General features: G+C 37.0%; 1 protein-coding gene across 2 annotated transcripts in view; it reads right to left on the bottom strand.

Moving 5' to 3' along the window:
- The window catches only part of itpk1b (inositol-tetrakisphosphate 1-kinase b), a 49136-nt gene that overhangs the window by 13178 nt on the left and 13970 nt on the right, over nucleotides 1-21988 (bottom strand). The window contains exons 3-5 of one of the 2 annotated variants that reach the window (XM_051869049.1): nucleotides 18995-19019; nucleotides 9168-9293; nucleotides 5172-5289 (exon numbers count right to left, since the gene is read on the bottom strand). In XM_051869049.1, the coding sequence (XP_051725009.1) occupies nucleotides 5172-5289; nucleotides 9168-9293; nucleotides 18995-19019 (269 nt within the window). The remainder of the gene's footprint in view (nucleotides 1-5171; nucleotides 5290-9167; nucleotides 9294-18994; nucleotides 19020-21988) is intronic. The other variant, XM_051869050.1, reaches the window with a different exon arrangement.

A 21988-nucleotide genomic window follows, 5' to 3' on the forward strand; every position in this document is an offset into this window, starting at 1 on the left:
AGTACACCTCTCACATTTTTGTAAACATTTTATTATATCTTTTCATGTGACAACACTGAAGAAATTACACTTTGCTACAATGTAAAGTAGTGAGTGTACAGCTTGTATAACAGTGTAAATTTGCTGTCCCCTCAAAATAACTCAACACACAGCCATTAATGTCTAAACCGCTGGCCACAAAAGTGAGTACACCCCTAAGTGAAAATGTCCAAATTGGGCCCAAAGTGCCAATATTTTGTTTGGCCACCATTATTTTCCAGCACTGCCTTAACCCTCTTGGGCATGGAGTTCAGCAGAGCTTCACAGGTTCCCACTGGAGTCCTCTTCCACTCCTCCATGACGACATCACGGAGCTGGTGGATGTTAGAGACCTTGCGCTCCTTCACATTCCATTTGAGGATGCCCCACAGATGCTCAATAGGGTTTAGGTACCCTCAGCTTCAAGGCAGTGGTTGTCTTGGAGGTGTGTTCGGGGGTCGTTATCATGTTGGAATACTGCCCTGCGGCCCAGTCTCCGAAGGGAGGGGATCATGCTCTGCTTCAGTATGTCACATGTACATGTTGGCATTCATGGTGCCATGTTGAACTTCCAGTGACCAGTATGAGAGAGTGAGAGCGATAACACCAAATTTAACACACCTGCTCCCTATTCACACCTGAGACCTTGTAACACTAACGAGTCACATGACACCTGGGAAAGAAAATGGCTAATTGGGCCCAATTTGGACGTTTTTACTTAGGGGTGTACGCACTTTTGTGGCCAGCGGTTTAGACATTAATGGCTGTGTGTTGAGTTATTTTGAGGGGACAGCAAATTTACACTGTTATACAAGCTGTACACTCACTACTTTACATTGTAGCAAAGTGTCATTTCTTCAGTGTTGTCACATAAAAAGATATAATAAAATATTTACAAAAATGTGAGGGGTGTACTCACTTCTGTGAGATACTGTGTGAAATAAACAGTGCTTTTAGGTAGGTTTAACAGTTTTCAGGTACAGAAATAAAGTAAACAAATGTAAAATAACACTGCATATTCTTCACTGTATAAATTAAATCCATATATTATTATTACATTGAGATGTAGCTAAATTTGACTGTACAACAGTAATATATTTCTGTCACAATTACTTTAAATTAAACTGAACTTTTATTTTAACGGGTTGCCGTGAAGACCTTTGAGTTTCTGTGTTTATGATATGACGATAGATTTTCTCAAATGAAATGGTAAAATGCTCATGAAGTGACTCTAAAGATGAAGTTCATGCATTCATGTCCTCATATAGTGAGGCGGCAGAGGCTAAAAAACACTGCGAGCGTCACACGTGCTTCAGTGTGTGTGCGCGAGGTAAATGAAACCACGCGTCTGCGCCATTCATTCACACAGAGACACGCATGACATGCAGGATTCATATTTAAATAGTCTTTTCGCGGCTTAATATTCACAGACACTAGTCTATATCGCGATTTGATTTAAATGTACTGACCTACTTTTTATTCATCAAAACTTTGACAAATTCCGTGACATTCTGCGTTATACAGTAAATTCCGTTTATATGACTGGATTCCGCAATTCCGTCTGTGTTTTCAGCGACACAGAAATCATAGGGCCCTATAGATTTTAATCCTTATGAATGTTACAAAAGTTATTTAGTCAAGAGTAGCGAGCAATTTTTTTTTTTTTTTGTCTTTTATTGTTTGATTAACATTAAAGCAGACAGCAGCACAGCAGGAATATTAGATTATGGATTAATCTTGGATTATGCAACAAATATTATACAGCTCAGTGCCTTCACACAGTTAATTAATAAACCAACTATTTGTAATATCGGCCTTTTTCATGCTATAGCCGATATACTGATGGTTGTAAATTGATCAAAAATTGGCCGATACATATCGGCGGCCGATACATCGGTGCATTTCTAATTTATTAGTAATAATAATAATAATAATAATAATTGAGATGCACCAGTCGACCGGCCATCAATTGGAACCAGCCAGCTTTTGCGCCAAACAAAATAGGCAACCGGAAGGTTTTTTGTTTTATTTTGGCTGATCTCTGTTCAGTCAAAGCATTCACCACGCTCTCCCAGCTAATTAGGTGATGAGACCTATATATCAATATAAGAATACAAAAAAGGTCTGCACTCTGAAGGCGAAGAGCCAAAACGTTTGTCATCTTGTCTCCTGTTTACCATGATTAAAGTGCTTCAGAGTGCAGACCTTTTTTGTATTCTTATATTGATCTCTGTTCATGACTTGCATACAAACTGCATTGCAATCATTTCCCAAAATGCCATTTGTTTGCACATATTGCTAAGTCTGTAAACATGATGTTAACACAGGCCAGAAAAGGGACATGACACTGAATGTGGACGCAAAGAGAAGAGGAGAGCACAGACGCAACAGCAAAGAAAATACTGTATTGAATTGGGGTTGGGGGATTATATGTATCTCTGAAAGGATCTGACTCTAGAAAAGTTTAGATGCCATTTTCTTTTTCTTATAAACACTACTATAATACACATTATACGGAGGTATAAGTGCAGCACTGCTTTGTGTACTGCGATAACCAAAAAAAAGCTATATCGCTTTTCCATAAGCGCCACCTACTGTCAGAGAGTGAATTTGCATTTTCATTCAGCTCATCTGCCATTTTTGTTTTGTGCAGGTATGTTCTATGTAGCATGATTTTGCAAACGCTAATGACAGGCCATTTTGTTTTTGCTTAGAATTGTGAAATTACATAAACTAATTTAAATAAAAAACAACTGCTACATGCATGCTACATGTGTGTAACATCTTTGTTTGGATCGTGATTAAAATGCAGTGGTTGCCTCTAATTTCAAAATGCTACAGATAATTTGTCAACAGAGGTAATCCCTCAATGCTTTGCCACACGTTCAGTTTTTTAAAAAAAATGCATTGAAGATGACAGAAATGTTGATTATAAATATCTCATTCAATACTGAAAACTATTTTACCCAATATGGTGTGAGTGCCGCTATGCTTAGAGTATCTAGAGCGGCTGCCACTTGTGTTGCTATGGTAACCACTGTCAGACATGCTTACGGTTGCTAAAGAGAGGGATGTGGCGCTGTGTCTGCCAGTGAATGTGAGAGGACGAAAGAAACTGAGAGGGTGACAGATGGCCAGAGTGTAATTTGGTAGTTGTGTTATCTGCAAACAAGTACTGACGGCGTCCAATGTAACATTTACATTACAGCATGTTTAATGTTGCAACTGTCAATTTTAAGTGTTACGATTTAATCTGTTATATGGATTTTCCTACCATTGGAGAAAGCTTTTTATGAGTCTGCAGGTAAACTACCTTTAATCTTGCAAGGTAAACTACTTTATTCTTGACAATTGCCACGATGTGTCAATTTAAAAAAATATATAACAATTGTGGACAGAATTCAAGAATGCATCTTGTGCATTTTGGAATTCTTCATTTGGGGCCTTTTTTTAAATAATTATATATGTGATTAAATAACTTTTATTAATTGACATATCATGTAATTAATTCAATTTAAATGTTTGCAGCGTAACTGAACATGTCTTTCACATTTCTTGAAATAAAGAGTGGGAGGCTTTGATATCAGGGCAAAAGAAGAAAAGGAGAAAAGGAGAGACACAGACTGGGGGCTTACAGATGATTTTGTTACATAACCATCTGCCACGTCTGGTTCAATAGAACCCGGACACACATGATGCCCACAAAGACAAATATAGCCGAAAATACGCGTCTGCACAGGGCAGAACCAAATGCTTTCTGTGCACGGGGATTTGAGATCACTATAATATGGGTATTTTGGAGAAATAAATTATAAAAAAAAAAGATTAATTAGGTGCTATAAGGTGGATTTTCAGTGAATAATGACTCAAATTTCAGCCTGTTTGTCACACAAAACTACCGCATGGACTCAGCATGAGTTATGTAGACCATTTTTATTATACTTTTATGGTGTTTTTTTTGTCATTTTGGATCTTGACAAACCCATTCCTCTTTCACTTCGGCTGTATGGAAAAGAGATTTCAGAATATTCTTTAAATTCACTTTTTTATTCCACAGAAGAAAGTAATACAGGTTTGAAAAGACACAGGGTGAGTAAAATCTGAATTTTTAATTTTGGGAGAACAGAATGGAACATGTTGCAGACCAGACTCAAACCTGCTTCACCTGCATGAGCGCCACAGCTCAACATGGCCATTACATTAACAAGTTCACCCCAAAAAATTAAAGGGATAGTTGTTGGGATTAACCCAACAAATTAAAGGTTTAGTTCATCCAAAAAGGAAAATTCTGTCATTAATTACTCACCCTCATGTCGTTCCAAACCCATAAGACTTTCGTTCATCTTTAGAACACAAATGAAGATCTTTTTGATGAAATCTGAGAGCTTTTTGTCCCTCCTTAGACAGCTAAGCAACTACCAATTTGACGGTTCAAAAAGTTCATAAAGAGATCGTAAAACTAATCCATATGAATTGAGCGGTTTTAGTCCAAATTTTCTGAAAAGACACGATCGCTTTACATGATGAACAGATTGAATTTAGGCTTTAATTCACATATAAACATTGATCAGAGAACATAAACAGAAACTCAACCGAACCTGTTTCACGCGCAAGAACAAACCTCTTGCGGAAGCTCAAATGTGCTGCGTAACACATGAGAATAAACCTCATTGGTTCTCGCATGTCAAGCAAACATGCTTGAGCTTCAGTTTACCACAACTGATGTGATGAATGTTTACATGTGAATAATATAAGCCTAAATTCAATCTGTTCATCATATAAAGCGACCGTGTCTCTTCAGAAAATTTAGACTAAACCGCTCAATTCATATGGATTAGTTTTACAATCTCTTTATGAACTTTTTGAAGCGTCAAAGTGGTCTACGGAGGGACAGAAAGCACTCAAATTTCATCAAAAAGATCTTCATTTGTGTTCTGAAAATGAAGGAAAGTCTTACGGGTTGAGGGTGACTAATGGGGGAGTAATTAATGACAGAATTTTCATTTTTGGGTGAACTAACCCTTTAAATAAGTACCAACTGGCTGCTTCTTGTAGTTGGGCATATCACCATTTGCAAAACTTAAAAAAAACCGCATAAACTCACTTTCATGAATATTGCTGAAATGAGGAAAAGGGGCGCTGGATCACAGTACCTCTCATACAGTCCTCTATCTTGTGCACCAGCTGGTAGGACCTGCAGCGATCTAGCAGAGTTCGGATGGCTGGAAGTGGGTCAAGAATAATGGTCTCTGGGTGAGCGTCAATATAATCCTGCAAGATCAGTGGAACAGGTCAGAACAATGAAAGTTTGGAGGTGACATTTAGAAGGTAAGAAGCTAAAACAGCAGTGAATAATATGACTAATCGAAACCTTCAAGTTCAAACATTTCTTATTGGTGTTGTTAAAAGGCATCCAACATGCATGAATATACACGCCACACATACAAAGACATGTACACATGAAGCCCAGTTGCACTGCCGTTACGTCATGCTAACTGAATGCAAGGCTGCGAGGTTGTGTCTTTTACATAACCACTCGCTCTCTCTCTCTCTCTCTCTCTCTCTCTTCACTGTCCCCATTCACTCAACCTCTCAAATCATGAGTAATTTTGACTGAAATACATTCTTTTGTCATGCGATTTCTCATTTCTATCAATCATTTACTGTCCTCAATGGGAATTTTAGTCACAGATCCCAGTGTATTGATTCTTAGATCAGATCACTTTCAAAATATGAATGTATTAATACGCATATTCTACCAGCACCGATTAAATGGGGGAAAAATAGGTTACACAACAGCAGAAAACAAACACATCAAGTTTTTCAGAGGCTTTAAACTGAACACTGTACTTCAGTTCATTTTGTGTCTTATGTAAATCTATGTAATATACATTAAGCGCATGCTTAGTGAGAGCACGGTCTTAGGAGGGAGCTTTGTTTAAGAACATTAAGAGGCTCAGCACTCTTACGTTCTCATTTAGAGGTGAGTATCTGAGGTGACATTTCATAAGACGACAAAACAAAAACAAAGTTGTAGGATGGGAATCTGAATTGAAGTCGAAATGTCTTTAGTGCAATTTTATTACTGATGAAAACTAAACCTAAAAAGTAGTAAAAAATGTTAACCAAAAAATACATACACACACCAAATAATAAAAAAAGATGCATACATTACATTACATGAGGTGAATTTTGAATAGAGTGGTGCAGGGATGACGTCAGAACCCGGACTAAAGACTAATTCGCCGCTGGTTCTTTGTTTTATAATAGGGTTTTTCAATTTGTGAGTAAAATAAGGTCTGTGGTAAACATAACTTGATACTGATTTTGTTCTACAATGTAAACTGCACACTCACACCCCAAACTGTCACATCTAGTTACTTACATTTCCAAAAATAAACAAAATTTGGTATAAATGTGTGTAATTTATGTTGTAGAACAAAACGTCAAGGTATCGTCAAGTTATGGTTACCACAGGCTTTATTTAACTCATAAATGGAAAAACCCAATTATAAAACCCCATAGGAAAATCTCGAAGGAACCAGTGGCAAATTAGTCTTCCAGTTTTTGACGTCACCCCTGAAACATTCTATTTCAGAAGTCATTGATGCACTTATTTTTTTTTTTATAAGTCCAGTGTTTTACTTTCATTGAACTGTAGGAAATAAATAATATGAATCGGGCTGGAACAGCATGTCGACGTAATCGATTACTCACTGTAATAAGTCTGTACCGCATTCAGCGACCGTATCAAAAATGGAGATGTCCATAACACTGGGATGTTTTATCACATTAAATTAAATTAAATGAGTCCAATCGAGGCATGAGTTCATCCATGAGATATTTTAAACAACCAACAAGGACTGAGGGCAGAGTACGTCTGAGCCATGCGCCTCACAGCTCGCACCCACTGCAGTTCTGTTGGATCTGCGGATGAATGCAAATCATTTCTCCATCTCCGTGAGTAAACTAAACACGTCATGATTACACAGTTCACTGTGGCTCTCACATTATATGACGTGGTAAACAACTAGTTGTCAATTGCGGTTCTGTTCATTCAGCGTGGGTTTGTCGAGAATACTGAAAATGTGCAGGTGTCAGTTTGGTCACATCAAGGATGATAACTATAATGACAGAATGGGGGTGTCAAGCTCGTAAAAAATAAAACGCTTTATGAACGCAATTGTATTAAGTGGCACTCCCATATGAGCCATTAGCATCTGCTCTTGAGTTTTGTTTTGTGTGAAACATGACAGGGGATTTGGGATGAACATAAACAGTGAGAAATCAACGTAATCGATTACGTTAACACGTCGTTCCAGTCCTAAATATGAATATACACAAATAAATTATAACACAAGATGTAAAGAATAAAAAAAATATTATATTATAATGTTTTGGTATATAATTGTACCAAAACATCCCTAATTTGAGATCAAGTATGATGCAGTTTCTTCTAAAACAAATCCTGAAACTAGAACAAATCCTAAAATTAGTCACTTTCAACGAAAATGAGATTAAAACTTTATGCCCCATTAAAATGAACCGAAACTAACTAAAATGAAAACCCAAACAGAGAGCAAGATATTCAAATAATATTAATTTGGATAAACAAAGAAAACCCCTATTTTAAAAAGCAAATTCTTTCCCATAATGATCATTGCGCTGAGATTATTGCATTCATTTTCCTTTTACTAAATGACAATTTCTTGTCTTCCCTGTCACTCTCCAATGCTGTTGACATTGTAAACACAGTGCAGCGCTTCCAGGTTCTACGTCAGAATGCCGACTCATTATTGGCCAGCTCCTGCATCAGCGTCACACGCATGCGTCGTGCTGCTCGCCTGTACAGCGTCAGCTAGCACTAAGCTGGCGTTCTGACGTAGAACCTGGAAGCGCTGCACTGTGTTTACTATGTCAACTGCATAGGAGAATGACACAGAAGAGAAGAAATTGTTGAATAAAGTTGTTATTTTTGTTTTGTTTTTGCGCACAAAAAGTATTCTTGTCGTTTCATAACATTAAGGTTGAACCACTGTCACATGGACTATTTTAACAATGTCTTTTCTACCATTCTGGACTTACAGATAGCTCATGGATTTCATCAAAAATATCTTAATTTGTGTTCCGAAGTTGAACTAAGGTCTTACGTGTTTGAAGCAACATGATGGTGAGTAATTAACCCTTTCGCACGTAAGTTTAAAATATTCTTTATTGTTTCCATGGTGACACGTCATTGCGTGTCACGTAACACACCATGTATGACTGATGAATGATCTGCTTTTATTTAATTTTTCCTTTTTTATTCAAAATATTCACAAATTTGTTAACTATAGCATGAAATATCTGAAATTCCGATTCTCAAATATGTGCAAGTGGATGTGTTTCGCTGACACCTTTATAACGATCGCGTTAGTTGAGCTATACGCACGATGGCCGCCGCCATGTTAGTTTGCGCCGCACAGAGAATCGGATCTGTTGGATTTACAACACGTGAATTCATCCACTTCTCCCGAAATACATGAAAGTAAGTGAGCCGGTGAACTAGGGAAGAACAGAGTAAGCTTTAAAGTTACTTACACAATTGTGTATCTGATATGAATAAAACGTGTCGTCTAATTATAATGGAAAGGGTTGTTATTTCCGCTTCTATAAACATCGTGTATTTTACAAACTCTAAATATACTGTTTTGTTAGTACTCGTGTATTTAAATGTCTGAAACCTAAAATAAACATTATGTGGTTGAAAACACTGCATATATGTGATATATTAAAAGCGCTGCGCGCATCCGTCTCTGGTTTAGCGCCAGCCAAAGCGTGCACGCACATTTGAATTTGGCAGTTGATCATGTGATGTGCTGAACGTTCTAATCACACCGGTGTGATCATACGCTCCAGTGACCAGCCAAGACTGATTACACCGGTGTGATTGTACGCGTCAAAGGGTTAATGACAGAATTTTCATTTTTTGGGTGAACTAGCCCTTTAAGACAGCTCAAACATGCATTTTAGTCTGGGACTAGACTTAAGCCTTGTCTGTGAAACCGGGCAATAGAGATTAAATTCAGGTAGATAAAATTCTTGCTGCTTAATCAGGGCTGTAGATCTGCTACACACATGCTCAGACAAGCCCACCACATGCTTCTCACCTGCACACGCTGGACCAGCAGCAGGGACTGGGTGTCGTTCTGGTCCGCCTCCAGGATCAGGTCTGTTAGCTTGTGAATGATGACATCCAGGGGACCCTGCTCCTCTAATGGCTGACTCAGGTCAAGCTGAAGAGAAGGGAAAGGTGAAAGGTCATCATTTACACTCAAAGCAGTGCTGACATAGAAAAAAGCCAATGATGTTAAATACCACTGCAGTTTAATACAGATTAACATTACATGTACTGAACAAATTCATGTCTACTGACAGTCAGTCTGTGCTTCCATAGTAATACTAATGCATGGCTGACATACTATATGAAGGTCAACATGATTTAACCAAGTACAACATGTTCCTGGATCAACATCATTGTTGATCCTGGAACAACATTGAAATCAACCAATCAGAATTGAGGGATAATTTTACAGTTTATGTCAATTTTATTCTTACAACCAGGGTTAGGTGCTTCTACATCTGTGTTTTTACCTATTATTTACCTCTGATTTTAGGGATAAGTTATGGGTAGGGTTAGGTTAGGGGTAGGAATTAGGTTAGGCCTAAATGTCCCCATTATGGGGATACATTAAACAAGGGGCCCTTACCCTTACATTTATATATAAAAAAAAAAAAAAAAAAAAAAAAAAAAAAAGGAAAAAAAGTGCAATACACTATTTATGGCTGAGAGCTGCGGGACACAATGAATTTCCTTGTATGGCTGAATGTCTAAACCCATCTGACTGCCCAAAGTGGCTTTATATTTAGTTGTTTTTTCCCTTCCACTTTGTTTCCAGCATGAATCGTCCCTCGAGTGGTCGGATGTCGATGTCAAGAGCAACTCCAGACTACACAGAGCTCAAATCCCAAGGTGCTGATGTGCTGACAAACCTGTTCTGCCTCCGATAATCTCATGCTTACTGTACACGGACAGGCCGTTCCACCACAAGCCCATTTGTGGACAGTGGAAACACAAGCCTAACAGCCTACTATTGTGTGTTCGTCCTTGCTAAGCAAGGTGCAACAACCACAACTCTCTCTGTCAGACAGTTTGTTGGCTATACAGCAGCTCCTCCCTCACGCTGAGGGGCTATAAAGTAACAGGAGACAGATCACTAACATATAACTACATTGAAAATGTGCATGAAAGAAAATTAATACAGTGATGTAACCAGATCAAATTAGTTCTTACAAGTATTTCATCATACATTTTTCAGGAAATCTCAGCTCATGTATTGCACTCTACGGTTTGCTGTACAGTGAATTTTACGTTTGAGAGAAGAGCTTTATTAGGGGTCTGTTATTAAAAAAAGAAAGAAAAAAAAAAAAAAACAGTATAACATTCATTCAAACAAACAAAAGAGTCACAAGGGACCACTCCCTACATTATAAAAGCTGCTATATAATTGTTTATATAAACCAATTATACTGTGAAAAATACAAAAATGTTTTTGTATATAAATACAAAAATGTTTAAAAAAAAAAAAAAAGTTAAATGGAATATATTTATTTTTAATTGATACAATATTTTTCGTCCACCATTGTAGAACTCTTAGAGGCATAAACATGAAGAGAAACACAGAATTATGGCAGTCAATGGAATAAAATAATTGATTAATCATGTCAAATTATCATGATGATGTATTATTATTATTATTATTATTAATTATTTATATTAATTTACATTTTACTTTTACATTTAACTATTTTCTATAACCTTTTCCTTGGATGCAAGAAAAATAAAGCATATGTGATAAACATTTTAATGTTTTAATGTAATAAACTGAATAAATGTTGTATTGACCTATTCATAACTGTCCTCTAGTTAATAATTTAGTAAATTTACCACCTAAATGGTGTGTTGCATTAAATAGATTTCTGTACACTTCTATGGATACGCTTACTAGAGTCAAATACCACCTTGCTTTAGTAGGAAATACTACTTAGCAAACTTTCAGTTATAATGGTGTCGACTTGTATTGTTCCTAAGTGCAAGGAATTAAAGAGTAAACGTTTTTTGGGATTTAATTACTTTTGGTTTCCAGTGAAGGATCCAGCGCGTTGTAGACGGGCTAAAGGCTAAAAAGATATGGAGAGAATGCCGCGACAGACAATCCGAAAAACCTCTGTGTTTGTAGTCAACATTTCAAACTGGATTACTAAACACTGTGTTTTAGGCCAAACAGAGGGGAAAAAACAAAAACTGCCGGAAATACAAACCGGAAGTCAAAAGACAACGAGCGCAGCGCTGAAAAGGGGCGGGGCTACATAAGGTCTATAGGTAAGAAAGCTGCTGCTGTAGTGTTCCATTTTACCATAATGCTGTTTAAAGAGTAGACAAAGTACAATACAATTTTCAGTGATAAATCTACCCTTACAATAAGTGTTATGTTAAAAACACTCTGCTGTGGACAGGAATACAAAAATGCAGAAGTATAAAGCCGTCAAAACACGTCATCCAGGTGACATTTGCCAACAAATTAACATGAATTTATATAACACGGAGTATGAGTAAACCTTGTTCATTTACATATACTACCACAACTGCACCAATACAAAGAATGTTACGCTTTAACTGTTTCTTCCATTTTGCCTTCAATCGTTTTTGTTTAGTCATCTAATTTTCCTCACAAAAACAAGTCTATTCATGATGCTGAGAGCCACTTCCTTTTCTCCATGCGCGTCTGTGTAGACGCGACCAATCAGTTATTCATGATGCTTTACGCCAAGTGAGATACAAGTAACTAAACACTGACGTCTGTCTGCCTGCTACTCAAGGCACAACATGACCTGTGACGTCTGCGTCTGTTTTAAAATGCCTTTCCATGGCTCATTTGCACTTAATAACAAAATTTATAAGCAAATATATAACAATTTTGACTCCAAAGAATCTATATCTATTCAATAAATGTCAGATTCCTCCTGTCATTACTAAAACATACTGAGAGCTCATGACAGAAATGAGCAGGCAGAGGTCAGACACTGACCCACTCCTGCACCGATGACTCATGCCCGCAGATGGCTGGCGGAGGGAGACATGCGCAACTCAAGAGCTCAAAGATGAATTTAGCTGAGTTGCTCGGGCAGTAACATTCTGAAGCTGTCGTTCAGAGTTAAAGTCATCAGGACAGGAGCTGATTAGAAGCAGCAGCAGCTTTGAAAGCAAAGCATTAATGAACAGGAACAAAACGCAAGGAAATGGATTTCTGCTTGGTTGAGGCCAATCTGAAAGCAGTTAATATATAAACCGTTTTCCTATAACTTCTGACACAAACATCTTTGTCCAAACAATGAGTAATGCTTTTCAAATCTATCCTTATTTGCCGTTATTGCCATAACATTAACCAGCATAAAAATTGTGTACAACTAGCGACAAGATTTTAAACCTACAAAAGCCTAAAATATGTCTAAATATCTATTTAGATAATGTTTAAAGGGATAGTTGACACAAAAATGAAAATTCTGTCATTTATTTATCCTCATATCATTTCAAACACATTACTTCCATTCATCTATGAAACATCTATATATAAAAAAAAAATAAATAAATAAAAAAACACAAATGAAGATATTTTTATGAAAGATTTCGGTCCCTCCACTTACAGCACATTCGACCAAAATTTTTAGGGTTTAATTTAGAATGGTAGAGCACATCAAATATTGTAAAACGTAAGCTCAACCTTACTTGCTTCCTATATCTGAATAAAAAACTTAATTAAACCTGTTCATCAGATAAAGAGGCCATGTGTATTCAGAATACTTGGAGTTTATCACTTGATTCATATGGATTACTTTAAACATATCTTTATGAAGCATTAAAATTTTGGTGGAATGGACTTTCAATGGAAGGACAAAAATCTTTCATTTGTGTTTCAAAGATGAACAAAATTGTTCGGGTTTGGAAACTTTTGGGAGAACTATTCCTATAAAGGATTGGTTCACTTTGAAATGAAAATTAGCCCAAGCTTTACTCACCCTCAAGCCATCCTAGATGTATATGACTTTCTTCTTTCTGATGAACATAATCGCAGAAATATTAATAAATATCCTGACACATCTGAGCTTTATAATGGCAGTGATAGGGATCAATGAGTATGAGCTGAAGAAAGTGCTTCCATCCACATCCATCCATCATAAACGCACTCCACACGGCTCCGGGTGGTTAATAAAGGCTTTCTGAATTAAAGCGATGCGTTTGTGTAAAAAAAAAAAAAAAAATCCATATTTAACAAGTTATGAAGTAAAACATCTAGCTTCCGCATGAGCCGCCTTCCGTATTCAACGTACGCAGAAAGTGTAAAACTCTCGCAGTTCACAAAGTTTACGCTACGTCCAACACCTTCCCTATTCAACTTACGGAAAAAGTTTAACTGACGTGACGCCAGTTTACACGTTCTTCGTAACAACAATACGGAAGGAGGTCTGGCGGAAGCTGTGGAGCACATATTTATGATGGATGGATGTGGGTGGAAGCATTTTCTTCAGCTCATATTCATTGATCCCTATCACTGCCATTATAAAGCTTGGATGCGTCAGAATATTTATTAATATTTCTGCGATTATGTGCATCAGAAAGAAGAAAGTCATATAAACCTAGGATGGTTTTGAGGGTGAGTAAAGCTTGGGCTAATTTTCATTTCAAAGTGAACTAATCCTTTAATGGCCTTGATGATGTCAGCGGAAAAGGAAAGTTGTTTCGGAGGCGGAGCAAGTTATTAAATTGTTGATGAAAGATTATGAAGACATCTTTTTTTTTTAATAATGTGCATTGATGGATGTATATTAGGAGCTAGGTAGCATCAATTTTGATTTTAAATAAACATTCATCAGCATCTACAGTAAAACATTCCATTTGGAGAACTTAAAAAAAAAAACAAAAAAAAAAAACACCCTTGAACAGAAGAAGGACGCCAAGGCAGGGGGTAAATCTTTCCCTGCTGATGTCATCACTCTTTAATCTTCTCTCATTCATGAAATATTGACACTCTTCCCTGACAGTGCTCATGTTTGATGGATCCATTTTAGAAAATAAGCAGTGAATTAGAATAAAAGCACACTGAAAGGAGAGATAAGTACCCTAGAGTCTGTATCTCTGGGTATAAAAAAGAAGCACATAAAGATGACCAGAGTAAATGGCTGAAAACGATGATAGAGGGGCTTGACTAATGATTCGTCCCATTATGCCCGTACAAATGCGTCAATCAAAGAAAAAAAAAACTGACCAAGGATTCTTCATGCACCAATGCACTTGAGAGAAACAGGATATGTTCTTCATCCTAATGGAGCCTCACAGCCTGAAAGCTGGAGAATTAAACATGAATCATGTAGCATTTAGAGAGGAAATGAGCCTGATGAAGTCATTGTCTAGGTTAATGTGGTTGAATGCATTACAATATTACTGGATTACATAGACTTAACAAAATTGGCCGACAAGTAGTCTGAGGAGGAACAGAATAAGGAAGTGAGATAATCAACATTATTAAAACAACAAAAATTTTAAATGAGGTGTGTTTTGTTACATGCTTGAGGACTAAATTTCTCAAAATGTCCTCGGTGACCATTGTAAAAACTCTCAAAACCTGCATATCATGAGGATAGTACCCACTAATAAAATAAGGTTTATAAAAGGGCCAAAATAATTAAAAACAAATCCTTTAATGTTGGTTTAAAGGGAGGGTTAGATTATAGTTTTTACAATTAAATCAAATTAAACGGCTAGTTCTTCCAAAAATGAAAATTCTACCATCAATTACTCATTACAACATTACTACACTACTGTTCAAATGTTTGGGGTTAGTAAAATTTTCTTAATGCTTTTTAAAGAAGTCTCTTAAAAACAGTTGTGCTGCTTAATATTTTTGTGGATTGTTTAATGGTAGTGTATAACTGTGGAACAATAGGGGTTTTTTTTTCCATGCAATGAAAGTCAATGGCCCTGTTTCCACCTGGTATTAAAATGCGTTTTGGTTGATTGGATTACAAGTGGATGAGAGAGACACGTACACCGTTTACACCTGGTGTTTTAATCCGTCTCTTTTGTCCACTTTCGACCACTTCTATCCTGATTTCTTCAAGGGGAGGGTCTATGGGCGGGTAAATGTAAGTATTTTTTTTTCCCCCAGAATTTTCGATTTAATGAACGAAATAAGCGCACGCAATTTACATATGAACGCGAAAGGAGACGATGGAAAAACACACAGAGAGCAGCAGCTTTCGTTTCTGCTCTAACAGCCACGAGACCATACTGAATGCGGTGAGTGTGTGTTAGAAATCACGAATGGTGAGAAAACATTGTGCTTGGTATGTTTTTCATCTTTAAGCCAAACTTGGGCTTCAGCCGACAAAGTTTAAATCCTGTCTGGCATTTGCGCTTCCCATAATGTTTATGCATTAGGTCAGTGTGCGGAGAGTAGGCAGTCTTTTGTAGCTGTTCGAATACATTGAACCACATGAGCATTTCCACTACAAAAGCAATCCGGTCGAAAGTGGACAAGCTCAAAACGCTTTACACCCCGTTTACAACTGTATTTAGCATCGTCCACCGTCCATCGTCTGTGTGTGCGCGCGTTTTTGTGACATATCAGGACACAAATTTGTATAATGACATGGGTATGACCATGGTATTACAAGGAGAGGGTAACTTATGAGGACAATGTCCCCATGTCCCAAATTTTCAAAAGGCTTATAAATCATACAGAAAGAGTTTTTTTGTGAGAAAGTAAAAATGTGCACAGTTTCCTGTGATGGGTAGGTTTAGGGGTAGGGGTAGTGTAGGGCGATAGAAAATACGGTTTGTACAGTATAAAAACCATTACCATTATGTCTATGGAATGTCCCCACAATTCACAAAAACAAACATGTGTGTTTGTGTGTGTGTGTGTGTGTGTGTGTGTGTGTGTGTGTGTGTGTGTGTGTGTGTGTCTGTGTGTGTGTGTAGTAAGGCAATTCCAAGGAGCTTGTTCTGGGCTATTTATTCACCAGAGACTCCTGCCTTTGTTTTTTTCCCACACTTAAATAAAAAGACGTGAGGTTGGCCTGAAAGGACTGCTCGGTTTTTAGATATTTGCCTACATTGATGTGACCCCCGATTACAGTAAATGTAACTCTGTAGAGGAACTAATATATCATGCAAGTCTTCTACATAATATGTCATCTGGAAACATCTCTCTCTCTGCACTCTGGGTTAAAAGCACAATATGTAAGTTTTTTTGCAAAACCACTAGAACAATGTTATAGTTCTAGTGGTTGTGTTTGAGTTCCTCAAATCCAGCCCTGCAGAGTTTAGTTCCAGCCCTAATCAAACACACTTGAACAAGCTAATCAAAATCTTCAGAGTTACCAGAAGATTACAGGTAGGTGAATTTGATCAGGGTTTGAGCTAAACTCTGCAGGATAGTGGCTCTCCAGGGATTTCAAGAACAATGGATGGATTTCATACAAAGCAACTGCAATTAATGTAAGTTTAAAAACAATATTCTAAAGACGGCTGTGCTCTTGTTTCTCTGGTGCATAAGGTCTATACCGCTGAAAAGGTATTTCAAACTTTTTTTTACCCTTTATCGAAGAACAAAAAATCAGGGCCTTAAGTCTGTGATGATCTTCAAAAGTTCATATTCAATTGTGGTCATTTGCTGAAACACGTCTGGTAGATGTTCCACTGGCAAGGATTTTGCTGTCTGATTGTGAAAGGAAAGCTTTCAAGGCCTTGGCTTTGTTGAATGTTCAAATGTTAACATTAGCATGCTTAGCCAAAACCAATCAGAACAATTTGGGCTTTACTATCAAAACAGTATCTCTAATGAAAACAAGCTAACCACATTTTCCGCTTTCAAAAATAAACAGAATAGAAAACGAGACAGAAATATTTTGTGTTTAGCACTTTTCAGTACTAAACACCTGCTCAATCTCCTAGGAATCAGGAATGGAGCCTTAGCCAGTAAGATTATCAACAGACCCGGACCATTTCATTCACATATTCAGTTCATCTGTCCACTGTAATACGCAAACAACTGCATACCCAACACATCTTTCTACTTCTACTGTAAACTACTACTAAACTTTCTACCTATAAAATCTGACCTACAATGAACGCAGAGGTTGTTCAGGCTTGGTATGGTATATGCCAGAAGCCACAAGTCAGTGAGATTTTATCTTTATTTTTAATGTGTTTAAGTCTACTTTTTCAGCGGCCTTGTTTCTGGAAGTATTTTTCCTATACGTTTTTTTAAAGGTTTTCGTTAAGGCATTCTAAGTCAACCAGCCAGCTGTGAGGTGAATCACAACATTAGAAATTTGATTTAAAGTTAGAAGTATTTGAAAATCGGATTAAAAAAAAAAAAAAAGGTACAAAACTGTGTACTTAACAGCTTTAATAAGGGAAAGAACTACAATCCCATGAAGCACTTTGAATGACAAATTAAAGATAATGGTGATATATAAAACTATTGATTTAAAGATTGATTGTATATAAAGAAAAATATGAATATATACAAATATTTAAGAAGTTTGAAAGCTGAAGTTCTCTTTTTTTGTGACTTGCCTTTTTTAAGATTTCTTTGCAGAATCATGGGTAATGTAGTTTTTCACAAGAAATGACACTTAAAGATGACTATTTAAAAAAATAAGTTGAAATAATACTTCAACAAAATCAAATACCATCGATTAACAACCTCGTAACTCACAGTAGTTCTGTCTTTAAAGGTTATTGTTAAAAATCAATTACCCTATGGAGACAATGAATGGGATTTTATTTCCAGAATCCTACTGTTGCTGAATTCTAAGGGAAGTACTACACTACCCATAATCCTGTAGCAAGATTCACCAATCAGAGAAGTTGGATTATGGTTATGGCAGACTAGTGGAAACTAGCTTGGTAATATAATGCTAATGCTAACGTAGCTAGCTATGGGTCTGCCTCATATGCAACTTTTTTTCTGTTGCTTGTCAACAAAGAAGCCTCTCATGGCAACCGAATTGCATTAGACAAACATTGATAAACAGAGCTAGTATTTGTGTTGCTTGTGTAAAGAGGATAATTTATCCTTTTTATTATTTATCGGTTTTATTATTGTGTAACATAGGAACTGAGTCACTGATACATTTTATTTGCGTAAAACCTAAGATTTTTCATTAACTAAGTTTTCAACTTCAAAGTTGTAATGAGCTGAATGAGAAACAGCACAGGAAATCATTACTGAACAATTTTCTAAAATGCATATGAACAAGAAAAATGCTTGTGGACTTAAAGACAGAAAATGTGTGTGGACACTGTTTGTGATTTCACACATTAAGGCCGATTTATACTTCTGCGTCCGATTTATACTTCTGCGTCGGGTGTACGCCGTAGCTACGACGTAGCCTGACGTGCACCTCTTCAAAAATGTAACAATGCGTCAATTCTGCGCAGACCGCAAGCGCTGTGATTGGTCTGCTAGAACCCCTCCCTCGGGTCAAAAAACTGGTGCGGCACACTCGGAGAAGAGCGAGCGTTTTCAACTTCCATAGGAATGAAAAATGCTCTGTTTCAGGGGACACATGCAGTCAAACTGCAACAAAAGTCGTTACCTATTTGCCGCTTCTATTTGTAAGCTTCTCTGACAACGTACATGACAAGCTCCTTCTTCTTCGGCTTTTGCCTTGATACTCAACATGACCGCGGACACTGCCCACTAGTGGACTGCATGCACGTCGACGTGGACAACGACACGTAAGTATAAATGAAAATAGACGCATAGCCTACGGCACAGAGGCTCCGGCGTAGGTCCGACCCAGAAGTATAAATCAGCCTTTAGATAAATATCTGAAAATAAATGTTGTTAAGGGGAGATCCACTTACCTGCACAACATCTATTCCTCTTTTCCTGAAACAAACAAAAACAAAAAAAAAGTTATTTTTTTGCTCATGCCACAGGTTGACCAAAAAAAAAGAAAGAAACAAAACATATTATATTAAAATTTTACTCATTTTTTTTAATTCAAGATACTATCATAACAGATTACATTCTGACATGAAAATGAAGCCTGAATAAAAATATCTGTTGCCAAGCAACCCCTGACTGGCTGTAGGAAGGGAATCAACACCACAGAAGCTGATTTGTGCTCAAACCTGTCGGAAGTCAGAGCCATCAACCTGCCTGTGCTGTTAGAAAATCTCTACATTTAGACAGTGCACAACAAGGATCGGCTGTCACAAAGCAAGCGTTAGTCAAATGTTAGAATTTACCCCAGTGTTTCTGTAAACAACAGGACAAGCTGACACACAAGAATGCTCTGTTTTCGAGCGGTCACATTTTTGCACTAAAGTTTGTAAAGTGAAATATTTGCTGCATTTTACTTATGCTTTGTAGTGAGATCCTGAAATTGGATCCTGATAGAGGATCTAAAATAAAGCATGCTGGTAGGGAAGCCCTTTGGATGATTTTAAGGAGCCATTAAAGTCAGCATGAAACAGAAGTTACGGTAGTCTTTTCTTCCCTATTGTGACATGTCAGAATGAAAAGGCTACTCAAACAAGAAAAAAAAATGTAGGGAGAGACTTGATTTTGTCCATCTGCACTTGATTGGATCATTGGTTTGCTATTGCTGTGATGTCATGTGACTGACAGGTTGCCCTGCCCTCGCACCAGTAAACACATCATCAGAGAAAAGATAAAAGGGCACATGACTTTTTGATAAAATAATAAATAATAACACTTTACAATAAGGTCTCATTTGTTAACATTAGTTAATGTATTAACTAACATGAACTAACAATGAGCAATACATTTGTTACTGTATTTATTCATCTTTGTTAATGTTAATGTTAGTTAATAAAAATAGTCATTCATCATTTATTCATGTTAATTCACAGTGCATTAAAGGGTTAGTTCACCTAAAAATGAAAATGTCATTTATTACTCACCCTCAAGTCGTTCCACACCCGTAAGACCTTCATTAATCTTCAGAACACAAATTAAGATATTTTTGTTGAAATCCGATGGCTCAGTGAGGCCTGCATAGCCAGCAATGACATTTCCTCTCTCAAGATCCATTAATGTATTAAAAACATATTTAAATCAGTTCATGTGAGTACAGTGGTTCGGTATTAATATTATAAAGCAACGAGAATATTTTTGGTGCGCCAAAAAAAAACAAAATAACGACTTGTATAGTGATGGCCGATTTCAAAACACTGCTTCATGAAGCTTCGGAGCGTTATGAATCTTTTGTGACGAATCAGCGGTTTAGAGCGCCAAAGTCACGTGATTTCAGCAGTTCGACACGCGATCCGAATCACGATTCGACACGCTGATTCATTATGCTCCGAAGCTTCATGAAGCAGTGTTTTGAAATCGGCCATCACTATATAAGTCGTTATTTTGTTTTTTTGGCACACCAAAAATATTCTCGTCGCTTTATAATATAATATTGAACCACTGTATTCACATGAACTGATTTAAATATGTTTTTAGTACATTAATGGATCTTGAGAGAGGAAATGTCATTGCTGGCGATGCAGGCCTCACTGAGCCATCAGATTTCAACAAAAATATCTTAATTTTTGTTCTGAAGATGAACGAAGGTCTTACGGGTGTGGAACGGGTGAGTAATAAATGACACTATTTTCATTTTTAGGTGAACTAACCCTTTAAGTAATGTTAACAAATACAACTTTTGATTTTAATAGTGTATTAGTAAACACTGAAATTAACATTAACTAATATTAATAAATGCTGTATAAGTATTGTTCATTCTTAGTTTATGTTCAACTAAAGTAGTTAACTAATGTTAACTAAAGAAAACTTATTGTTAAGTGTTACCAAAATAATGATGTGCACAGACAAATCATTTATAATAAATACTACAATATTCCATAAAAAACATGAAGTCCATTTTGATTTCGTGGTGACTTTAAGACAGGTCACCATTTTCCCTTCTTATGTCAGATTATTCCACACCAATGTCAAAATAATCAAAAAGTGTATAAGCCAGAGCTTATTTATTATTCTGTCAGGAAACATCGTGAGTGGGGCTTGTGGGAATTGTTTTAAGTTTCAGTGAGACAGAACTTTTCTGTGTGGGTTAATTCATTATGGGAGGAAGATTATTTTTGAGGGAGATAGATTAAAAAAATATGGATATGGAAGAAAAAAAAAAAAAAAAAAAAAACATTTATCCAAAAATACCCTCGAGTATTAAACAGTGGTTTTCACAGAGCACTAGTGCCTCCCTGAAAACCACTGGGTCTGTCAGAGCGAACAGACGAAACATGCCTGAACTCCTCCTGAATGTGGAGTATGTTGTCAGTATTACATGAATCAAAATGTGTGGCAGCTGGTGGGAAATCCGTTGTGAAAGGAAAGTAATTAAAATGAAATAAAACTCATTGACTGTACTAATCAGAGGTCCTTGACCAATGTAGCCTGAGGGCACTCAAATATCAACAGTTGTTCTCAGAAACCAACCAGGACTGTGTTTCTCAAAAGCACTGTTAGCTAAGTTGATCGTAGAGACCATTGGTGCCAATGGTTCCATTTGTCAGTGGTCATTTTGTGCTCTGTTCTGAGAGAAAACTTCCTGAGGGGAACTTCCTGAATGAAATTAGGGTTTGTATTACATTGTATTCTATCATATTACTGTTCGTTGTTTACATGTAAGTCACAGCTAACGTCTGCTTGGAACGCTAGCCTTCTGCAAATGCAGCATACACCGGATCAACACTCAGAGCCACCGTGGAAGTTTCACCTCCTGACAAACACACACGCAACCAGGGCTGAAACACTACACAACATCGCTGTCATGTGTAACAAAGCTCCAGTGACTACAATAGGAGCGCTTTTGATCTATTGCA

This window comes from Ctenopharyngodon idella, chromosome 17, assembly GCF_019924925.1.
Source record: "Ctenopharyngodon idella isolate HZGC_01 chromosome 17, HZGC01, whole genome shotgun sequence".
In the NCBI taxonomy this organism is placed as follows: domain Eukaryota; kingdom Metazoa; phylum Chordata; class Actinopteri; order Cypriniformes; family Xenocyprididae; genus Ctenopharyngodon; species Ctenopharyngodon idella.